Raw genomic sequence first — 11,197 nt, 5'->3', positions numbered from 1 at the left:
TTCAATCAACTATACTTTTCTGGGAGATAACATAGATAGATAGATAGATAGATAGATAGATAGATAGATAGATAGATAGATATATAGACTTGTATTATTATTAGGCTATTATTGTTATTATTATTATTATTATTATTATTATTATTATTATTATTATTATTATATTTTATACATCACACCTTACAGTTGTGCATGATCTTATTTAGGTCAGGTATGATCAACAACTGTCAAATATTACGTAGGTCCTGCGAACCTAAACTCCGCCCTCGTTCTTTAAAAAAAAGCAGCAGAACCCCGGTGACGTGGTGACGGTAGGCTGGTGGGGCTCTGACACTCTCAGAAGAAAAGAAATGGCGATGCTTGGAGGCTTTAGCTCTGCACAGCAAAAGAGGAATGTCTCCGATGGAAGCGGCGACGTGACAGAATTTGTCTGTCCAGTCTGTCTCGAAATTTTCGACAGTCCCGTAATAACACAATGTGGACATACGTGAGTATTTGCTTTTCTTCGACCGTCTTCCCTTTCCCTATCATAACCCACATCTACTAACGTTAGCAGCAGCGTTGGTACGAGGTGAATTATGCAGAGAGAAAAAGCTTGCTTATCATCATGTCGTGCGCTAAAAAAACGGCCATGTGTAGGTCTACATTTTATCATCAGACAATATTTCGATTTTGCTTATTTACTACAGTTAGCAAAGGCAAAGCAGCTTGCTAAATCAGTTTCAGTTTTGTTTACATCAAAGAAGGGGCCTCACTTGGGAGTTGTAGTTTAATGCTCTATCGCGTTTCGGCATGTCAACAGTCAAAAGAACTACAAGTCCCTGCGCCCTCTTGAGGTGGGGACTTTCCAATAGGAGCTTCAGGAAGTGGTTTCGATTCAGGAATAACTGAGCTAACAGGGATGTTTCAGCAAACTACGGCCAATGTTTTGTTATTTCAGATAGTAAATGTAACTGTTGGTCTAGATATAATCATTGTACAAAGCCTTTCCCTTTTGGTTGGAGGCCAAATCAGCACCCATTACAGTCACAGTAACTGATTGCCCTACTTCTCCTCTCTGACTAGAAGTCCTCCTTCATCATCACATCTCTTCATGTGTCTACTGTCAGGTTCTGCCAGAGTTGCCTGCAAGAGTGTTTGCGTCCCCAGAAGCCCGTCTGTGCAGTATGTAGGGCAGCGCTGGGCCACTGGACTAAAGCTACTGAGTTAGATGCCCTCATCCACTCATCTGTGGCGGCTTGCAAGGGATGCGCAGCTCAGGTACGGTGGATGACAGTCTAAAAGCTGAAATAAAGCCTCTGCATGACCTGCGTATGTGGAGGCAGGCATTGGATGTGGAAAACACGCAGGACTTTAGATGCATCAAGAATACATCATGGGCGTGTTCATTCCCGACAAAACATAACAAATGTTTATTTAAACGGAAACGATGGTGCATTGAACACCCTATTGCAGGTGTTTTCAGAGACTGTGGGCCCCTCCCCCCCAGACAAAGCTTTGAAAAAGGAGCCCCCCTCGCTCAATTCCTGGATGCCTATGGGATCATGATTATGTTATTTGATCCCATAGACCCAACAATTGAGCCCAGATAGCCTGATATTGCTGTCTGACACACTTCAGACTACACCAAATACATACATTTAAAAAGGTCTGTCTGAAGGCATTTATTTGTTTCTGACACTGGGAAAGTGGGGTACACTGTCAAATCTATAGGCTATATAAAAGAGTCAATACGTGTTTGTTCTCTGTATTGTTTATATTTTTGTCCCACTGATGATGTCATCAGTGATGTCAGAAATCACTGATGATGTCAGCAGTGATGTCACTTGAGCAATTGTGCATTGTGACATCACTGATGATGTCATAGACCTTGTGACATCATCAGTGATGTCATAAGAGCAGTTGGGATATCATCAGTGATGTCCTGAGAGCAGGTGAGCCCGCACAGCGGTCGAGCTGCGTATGCAAGCTGCAGGGCCAGCTCGGCGAGCTGCAGGGCGGGCAAGCCTAGGAATCGAGCGCGCAAGATGCCTAGTTCCCCAAAACTACTGTATCTCTATCTCTAACCAAATCACACACATTTCAACTATTCTATGAGATCTTATTTTAATAACTAATGTGATATTTTTTTTGCTTCCATTCACTGAGCCTCCCCTGAAACTGATTTGGCCCCCCTGAGGAGGCCCGTCTCCCACTTTGAAAACCTCTGCCCTATAATTGTGTTACGCATGCGTTGCACCTATCTGCTGGATCCATTGTGCACACTGCTTTTAACCCATTGATACCTGATGCAGCATTTGCGTGTATATCCCTCATTTGTGTGCGTATCCCTTTAAGACCGCGAACCGCGTTAACGCGGTTCGCGGTCTTAAAGGGATACACACACAAATGCTGCATCCGGTATCAATGGGTTAATACCGCTGCGTTTACATACACATCGCTGCTGATTGGGTGACACACCTGATGCTACATCCTCACTAAGGTGTTTGCATGGACGGAGCAGAATAAAGTGTCTCTGTCCAACACACAGGTTTAAACATCTTCTCATCCATCTGACTCCATAACAGCTCCCCTGAAAAGTTAAACCATGCTACATGACCATTCACGTACACTGGGCATGCGCCGGGCATGCGCCTGCCATGCGTGACGGCAAGCTAGGTGTTTAAAGTGCATAAGAGTTGTAATTGTTTTATTTTACAGCGACAGCGAGGCCTGCTATACTGTATACGTCAAGAGAGGGAGAGAGAGAGCCATCTGATTTTCTTAAGTTTCACTTTCCTGACGTCATTATGAAACTAAGTCAATGTATCTGCGCAGTTTCACTTTCCTGACCCAAAAAACCACGACGAACAAACAAAAAACGCGACTGCTTGACTTGAAGAATCTTCGTCCTCGCTGACTTTGGGGGCAGCCCATATACGTAATCCCAACAATGCTTCTATTTCAGAATTTTAAATATATAGCTACAGTGGAATATACAGGGGGAATTCAAAAGGTCTGCATTTCCTCACGTCCACAATTTCAAGCATCCACTGATTTAGCAAAGACGTGGCCTTTGAGGCTCAAAACAATAGGGGCAGTGTGGACAATAGGTGCAAAAGAAGTGCGAATCCATACAAAACGGCAGAATGTAGACATGGCTTGACACACCCACCAAACGAAAGACAACGTACCTCGTTGCACACTGTTTGACATCGTTTGGAGTTCAACCCAGAAAAAACGGTGCAGACCGATTTCAGATTGAACGCACCCCAGATCTCTCCACACACAAATTTTACAATGACACTTTGATTTAGGTAAGGTACTTTTATTGCCCCCGTGGGGGAAACTCATTTTCAGTGAGATTCGTTTCATGGCAGGACGTTACATAAAAACAGGACAAGATACGACATCAATGAATCATAAACACCAATATATCATTGGAGTCTGTAAGTCATTATGCACTCAAACAGATCTACAGTTCTTCCTCATTTCAACGTTCCTCCTTAAGCCCAAGAGAGTAGCAGAACTTAAGCTGAATATGTGATGGAACATTTGTATGGGTTTGGTAGATCCAGTAGTATATGCTGTTTGATTTTCATTGTGTCCCACCTGTCTCTCAGGTCGGCCTTTCTCAGATGAGAGGACACACAGCTGCATGTTCTAAATACCAGGAGTACATTGAGGAGGGAGTGAGGACTACAGCCCAGAACCAGCCTGCCATCATCAGGTGAAATGAAGGGGCATTGCAATATATAGGAAATCATCCTAAAATGACTTAACTGTTGGACATCTAATGCGACACGTAGTCTCCAATTTCTGAGGAGCAAATATTGTGAGAATAATGAGCTCAAGAGCCAGCAGTATGAAGAAGACCTTGATGTTCCTTCTCTCCCACAGTCCAGTGCCAAATCGCTACACCTTCACCTGCCCTTACTGCAACTGCCAGAACCTGGATCAGGACGGCCTGGTCGAACACTGCACGAGCCAGCATGCTCGAGACACACGCCAAGTGGTATGAGGTCCACCTTACAGTGGGATCCCCCACCCACCATGCTTCCATGAGTCGATCCAAAACATAAGTCACGCACGCTTCCACACCTCCTTCAGGGATGGGACCCGAGTCATTGTGTATAAATGCTTTGTTACTCTTGTTTTGGATCTGTCTAGGTGTGCCCTATCTGTGCCTCAATGCCTTGGGGGGACCCAAACTACAGGAGCGCTGACTTTTTCCAGCACATGAAGATCAGGCACACCTTTTCCTATGACACATTTGTCGTAAGTAAACGCCATAAACAATAATGTCTGGAGTCCAGGGTTGGGACCGTTCATAAATTGAGAATGCGTGGTACATTTCAAATTCAAATTCCTGGAGTTGGAATCGCTCCCGGTTCTAAGTGAACCGACTTGGAATGGAATTGGGAGTGACAGGAAACGGAATTTAATTTAATTGAATTCCACTTCCGAGAGAGGTTGTCTTGACTTGCTAAACAACATTCAAATAAAACCTAGTGAATCAAAGACAGTTAAACGGATCAAATGCAGAGAGGGGTAGTTTAAACCTTTTCATAAACCGATCAAAGGAAAAATGTTATCATGTAAACGGATGAAACTGATTAGTCTCTGTCTGCGTTCTTTCTGCACAGGCCCATGATGACGCCCTCTGTCTTGACATAAAGCTCCAAACGTTTCCTCGTCAGGATTCCGTGTCTCTCATTTCCGTGTGACAGTCCATATGTCTGGCATAATTCACGCTTCTTGGCTACCGGTATGATGATTACAGTATGAATTTATTTTTCACTGTGAGAAAATGTACTTGAAGAAGTATGTGAGAAGTGTCAATTGTGTAGAATTGAGGTAAAGCGCACAACTCCTTATATGAAAAACAGACCGGGTGCCTGGATAATAGATATCAATGAACAAGGAGAGCCGGCACTCACGTAGGCTAATTGGAAAAAAAAAGCCTTTTATTGGGCAATCAAAAATCGGACGTTTCGGCGTAAAGCCTTTGTCAACAATAGAGAAAGAGACAGATCAACAACTCCTCTTTGCACACGGCCCTGACGGCCGCACCCTTGGGTGCACTACAGGTGCCTTGCATTCTCCCATTACTGCCCTGCGTGATGATTGGTGCCCTCCTTGATGTATGTGTGTATATATATTTCTGTAAGTGTCTCTTTCTCTATTGTTGACAAAGGCTTTACGCCGAAACGTCCGATTTTTGATTGCCCAATAAAAGGCTTTTTTTCCCAATTAGCCTACGTGAGTGCCGGCTCTCCTTGTTCATAAGTGTCAATTGTGTCTCATGGTCAATGCGAGAGTTGGCAGACCTGTCAAGATGCATTCATCACTTTCACGCTCTGAGTGCATGTAAACACCAGATCGTCTTCAATCACATCCCATGTAAACAGTTGCCCCGAAAACCTTCAAAAGCTGCGTTCACACCGACCTATTAAAGTTTTTCAATGGCATCGAGTTTACGTACAAAGTCAATGCAAACGAGCGATTGAGCGTATATTCGCCCGGGAGAAAAGTCGCTGGGCGTCCGAGCGACAGAGACAGAGCGATAGGGAGAAAATTCGCTCGTCGCCCGAGATGAAATATCCCAACTCGAGCGAAATTACGCTGGCATCAGTCAACGCTGATTGGCTGCCGTGTGAGAGTGAGTCGGGGATCACACTGGCTTGGAAGAAACCGCTGGTTTATTGTGTGGCAACAAACCGCATTGACAGCTGACATGAAGTGAAGTCTGTACTACCGGTATAGAGCTCGCGTTAGGAGCACGCTGATAGGCTTAGCTTGTAAACAACTACGGTGGCTCGTAGTGGACAAATATCACAACATTGCGTAACGTTATAGCCCCCAGATGTCCGTCAATTATTGTGCCTGTTGACGAGCGATTTAAACAGAGCGACAGAGCGATTCCAAAGGGTTGAATCGAGCGACAGAGAGATAAATAAATATCTCTGTGTGAACACAGCTTGAGGAGGGTGAGAGACACTAGCTGCCTATATACATGCACACTTTTTCCTCAATCTGATTTGAAATCAATCGGTTTGAAGATATCGGGGCAACTGTTTACATGGCGATCTGGTGTTTACATGCGCCGACGCATATACTTGAACAGCTGTGCGACATGCGCAAAAGTGGATGAATACAACTTGACTGACAGGTCTGTTAACTCTCGCACTTGACCGTGAAACTCAAGCAATTTATTGACATTTCTCACACACTCCTAACGCCACAAGTGCAATGAAAAATAAATTCATGCTGTAAATATTCCGGTGCCTAAAGTGTGAATTATGCCAGACATATGGACTGTCACATGGAAATGAGAAACACAGAATCCTGACGAGGAGTTTTTATAGCCTACTTACTCCCTGCGGGTTTCTCCTCGCCGGAGTGTTGAAACTATCCACTTTGTCCACGTGCATCGTTAGAAAATAACTCTTCTGGCAGCAGGTCCTCTCCTCTCCTGCCGCACGCAGACAGGAAGTCCCCTTTACTTCGAGATGGAGGGCGTCATCACTAGGGATGGGAATTGATAAGATTTTAGCGATTCCGATTCCATTTTCGATTCTGCTTATCGATCCGATTCCTTATCGATTCTCTTATCGATTCTCATTGGGCAAGGGAAAAAAAAAGAGTACAAACGGGTTTATTAACATTAATTTTCTTTTATATTATTATCATTATAATTATGTATTCTTATTCAGCTCTGAGATCAGATTGCTCTTTTCTTATTCAGCTCTGAGATCAGATTGCTCTTTTCAATCCCATACCAAGCAGGGATCAGTGTCTGTTAAACTGGCTTTGTTTGGGGGTTTGTATTTTGGGTTGAGCATCTTTGTCATCTCCCTATAGAAAATATATAGTGGGAATGAATGAAACAGAACTAGTGGTTAGAATGACAACATGCAACTTTGACATTTTACTTTAGCTGGCATGTCAGACAAACTAGTCACTGCTCGGTGACATTCGTTTACCCTCGCCTCGGTCATTTTACTCTTCCCTGCCTGGGTGAATGGGGCTAGAAGTGCGCAGCACAAGAAGTACTTTGCTGCAGCCTCTGAACCAGTCTGACTCTGAACGTCATCATCCTCTAAATTAAATGGATGGAAATGGAGTATTGGTGAAATCTGGTTTACGCAATGAAACAAATGGCACAAACAATAAACACACAATAGACAGGGTCTGGAGGAGCGCTAACGTTAGCCGCGCTGCTGTTAGCCACGTTATTGTCACTCCGTAGCACATCAGAAACGTGACATTCCTCCAAAATTATTGCATGCTGTGTGGACAAATGCTTCTGCATATTGCTAGTATTTCCCCCCTTTGACGAAATAGAGGTTTTGCAAGCATTGCAAGTGGCACTGTGGTCATCGTTTTGCTTCTGCCTAGACGGTGGCTAGACCGGTGGCTGCGGTCTAAACAAAACAAGGCTGCGTTGCGTGCGTGTCGCAGCGTGTGACGTTATCGCGCATGGAATCGATAGTGGAATTGTTAAGGATTTTGGCTAACGATTCCAAGGAATTGATTCACTGGGACCCGGTTCTCAACAAGAACCGGTTCTCGATTCCCATCCCTAGTCATCACGGGCATGCGCAGAAAGAACGCAGCCAGAGAGTAATCAGTTTCACCATTTACATGATAGCATGTTTCTTTTGATCGGTTTATGAAAAGGTTTAAACTAGCCCCCTGCAACCGATTTCACTCGGTTTGGGCCGGTTAATCTGATTGAGGTCTTTATATGGAGCATCTTTAATCGTGCTCGGCTGCTGCGTGGCCTCGCCTGCCCTATTGGTGCGTGCGGGTGTGTGTGTGTTGCTCACCAAATGTTATTGCATCAGTGATATCACAATGCCTCCGTGTGTGTGTGTGTGTGTGTGTGTGTGTGTGTGTGTGTGTGTGTGTGTGCCCCATGATATCACTGATGACATCAGTGTGTGTGCCCCCCATGACATCACTGATCAGTCTTGTCACAATGCCTCCTTGTGTGTGTGTGACATCACTGATCAGTCTTTTCACAATGCCTAGGCTCGTCTCCCCCAGTCTCTCCCCCTCTCTCTGTCTCTCTCCTTCCCCTCTCTCTCTCTCTCCCTCCCTCTCCTCTCCATCTCCTCTCTCTCCCTCTCCTCAGTCTCTCTCCCCCTCTCGCTCTCCCTCTCCCTCAGTCGCTCTCGTGACTTTGTGTGTGTGAGTGAATTTATGACTTCACTGATGATGTCATCAGTGGGATTTATAACATCACTGATGATGTCATCAGTGGGACAGACAGACCGACAGACAGAGTCCCAGCTCCCATTTATATACTGATGATGATGATGATAGATAGATTTCAATCTGATTACTAGTAGGCTCCATGTAAACGTGTCTACTGAAGTCTTAAGCCAAGGAGTACACCGGGCCCAGGTGCTCTTAATCAGCCTCGATGACAACCCCCAGTACAACATCATGTTATAATATTCACTATTTATAATCTACAGTATAACACAACATGTCATATCAGATATGTGCTACAAAAACATGGATTTTCACAGAATTTCATTGAATTAAATTAAATTTCCCGAAATTCCAATTCGATTCCACTTCCGCGTCCTGTCGTTTTTTTCAAATTCCAATTCCTCAGTTGTAGCGGAATTGGCGAGTTCATTTATGAATTGACGCTAACCCTGCTGGAGTATGACTTATTATTATTATTATTATTAGTAAACTAACTGGGGCCGTTCTCTCACTCCATCCCACCCATGTCTCTTCAGGATTACTCCACAGATGAGCACACAATGATCCAGGAGGCTCTCCAGCGTTCCCTCATGGAGAACTGAATTGTGAAGTGCAATCCACCAGAGAAGGAAGTGAAGAAAGGAGAGATTGTGTGCTGTACAAGTACTGTGTCATCATTCTGCCATCAAATGGATGGTGGTATAACCATGGGGAATCAGCTTCACAGGGAATTGGTATTGTAACTATACATCTAGGAATTTATTATTCCCAAAATTAATCTCGCTATATGGTAAAAACAAATCAAAAAAGCATAATGTGCTCTCTGATTTAGGACTGATACAGTGCTACTGGTGTGATCATCTTGTATCTTCCCCTAAATGGAGCCTGTAGACTTGATAGATTGTTGACTATCCACTAAACCATGTTTATTTGACCTGGCCATTCATTGATGGCATTGTTTCATATAGCCCAACAAATCCAAAGTTGTGTTCAAACTCATAACTGTCGTCAATACTTGATGTTATAAGAGGGTTCTACCACTAGGTGGCTAACTATTGCCAGAAATCCACAAACTTTACCCAGTGAAGTCTTTGCTAATGTTAAGGATAATATAAAGTATTGAAATGAGCGACTCTGCATGTTTAAATGAAAAGCCACTGCATTATTATTATTATTATTATTTTTTTTTTTTTTTTTTTGTTTGTAGTTAATTTGCAGATGGAAGCTCTATCTTCTAAGAGTTATTTTTTGTTGATACTCTACATGTCTGGTTTAAGTGCGTGTGCGTGCGCCGTCTGTGTGTGTTTTTGTGTTTTAATGTTATTTTCCCCCCCTGAGATCTACTGCAAAGAATAAATATGAGGGTCAAACAAAGCCTAAGATGGCTGTTTTTCTTTTCTTTTAATGTTTCTCCCTTATGTCCTTGTGCCTGCTGGTAGATCTTGTTCCCGACTTCCAAAACCTCATAGGGCTAATATTTCAGCCGGTCAAGTCAAACATGTGAGTATTAGGCCAACAGTACATCATAATCGCTCAGTTCAGTGATTCTCATCGTCATTGTGGCAACAATTTACATCTTTTCGGCCACAGGAGGGCAGTAGAGTTCCATCCTGTGGCCCTCACCACCCTCCCGACTCCATTGCAAGACATACAGATTTTATTCTATAAATGTGCTTCCCTCAATGTGGTGTTCTTCAACCTGGGTGCTGTGTTCAAACGCAGCATAGAAAAGATTTTCGAAACTGAGCTTGCAGTGTGGGCAATTGTCATAGTTTTATTGGAATAACCGCAACTACATTTAGACTGTTGATGACGTGCAGCATTGAAATGTGGATTTAGATGTAACTTGCTGTAGTATATTTCTCATGCCCAGTGTCTCGGATTCCCCCTCCCCTCCAAAAAAAACCCCCCATACATTCTCTTTTGCTGGCTTTCACATTTGTCAACATCGCTGCTAAGAATCCAGAGGAAAAATATCATCAGTTAATTTGTACATGCTTCCAATAACTGGCAGCATGTAGAGTAGGCAAGATTACGGTGATGGGAAAATTTCAGTTTCACTCTGTTTTATCTGAAATATTTTTATTTTTAATTTAGATGTAAAACGTAAATTATCATTATTTCTTATCTGTGTTATTGGGTTATTTTAGTAAGTCAGTGATGTTTTTCATCTATTAATGTGTCATAAATCATTCATATAGTACAAAGCTTTACAGTTTCATTGCATTCACGACCTAATAATGATAATAACAATAATAATGGGTAAATAACATTATCCACACACAGATTGAAGTAGCGCTGGCTCAGAACCTGAATGCCTTTTCACACTGTCCATGGTGCCACTTAGGCCTATGTGTGTTTTTTTTCTTCTTCTCTCCAATAAAAATGTGTAATAATTTTGCATTTGCCTCTCATGTGTAATGGCTGTTTTTTTTCTTTTCTCAATATATCTCTCGTTGTCTTTTGTCAGCCTTACTGTCTGGGGTGCTAAATCCTGATAAATTAAAGCTCTTTAATTATTTAAACCCTGGCCCCAGAAATCAGGCTGAGTGATTTATACCTGTGTGTACGAGACGTGTGGGGGGAGAAACAACACTCACGGCCCTGATGGATCACCGGAGTGTGTGTGTGTGTGAGGGAGAGAGAGAGAGAGATAGAGTATGTGTGGTTGTGAGGGGGAGAGAGAGAGAGCAGTTTGGGGGGAGGTAATGTGTAAGGTGCACCAGTCCAAACTCTTGATAATGCTCAGCTGTAGGGATGCACGGTGATATTAATGCACATCATCATCGGTATCTGCTGTTAAATGCTTTCAAATTTAATACCGGCTCAAAACGAACAGATCTGCCGATATTGACAGGCTGATATCATCCAAGCCAGTTTTAAGTAGGATGAATCTTACATTTTTGTTTAAAATAAAATGTTACAAATATGGCATGTTCTACATAACCTAAGTTGAAGTAGTTTTCTTATTTTCCCCCAGTGAATGTGTGCATTT

General features: G+C 43.1%; 1 protein-coding gene across 2 annotated transcripts; it reads left to right on the top strand.

The window, feature by feature from the left end:
• The first annotated feature begins 339 nt into the window (after nucleotides 1–339).
• Nucleotides 340–10,623, top strand: rnf114 (ring finger protein 114). 2 transcript variants are annotated; one of them, XM_083640964.1, is made up of 6 exons: nucleotides 340–487; nucleotides 1,110–1,260; nucleotides 3,603–3,709; nucleotides 3,880–3,994; nucleotides 4,150–4,257; nucleotides 8,739–10,623. In XM_083640964.1, exons 1-6 carry the CDS (start codon nucleotides 351–353, stop codon nucleotides 8,802–8,804), a joined length of 684 nt encoding a protein of 227 aa, XP_083497090.1. In that variant the 5' UTR covers nucleotides 340–350; the 3' UTR covers nucleotides 8,805–10,623. The 2 variants fall into 2 exon arrangements, with proteins under 2 accessions (XP_083497090.1, XP_083497091.1); XM_083640965.1 differs by having other exon boundaries at nucleotides 350–487; nucleotides 1,066–1,260.
• The last annotated feature ends 574 nt before the right edge of the window (nucleotides 10,624–11,197 follow it).

Source organism: Poromitra crassiceps, assembly GCF_964638095.1.
Source record: "Poromitra crassiceps genome assembly, chromosome: 8".
In the NCBI taxonomy this organism is placed as follows: Eukaryota; Metazoa; Chordata; class Actinopteri; order Beryciformes; family Melamphaidae; genus Poromitra; species Poromitra crassiceps.
This window is presented reverse-complemented; position numbering and strand designations above follow the sequence as displayed.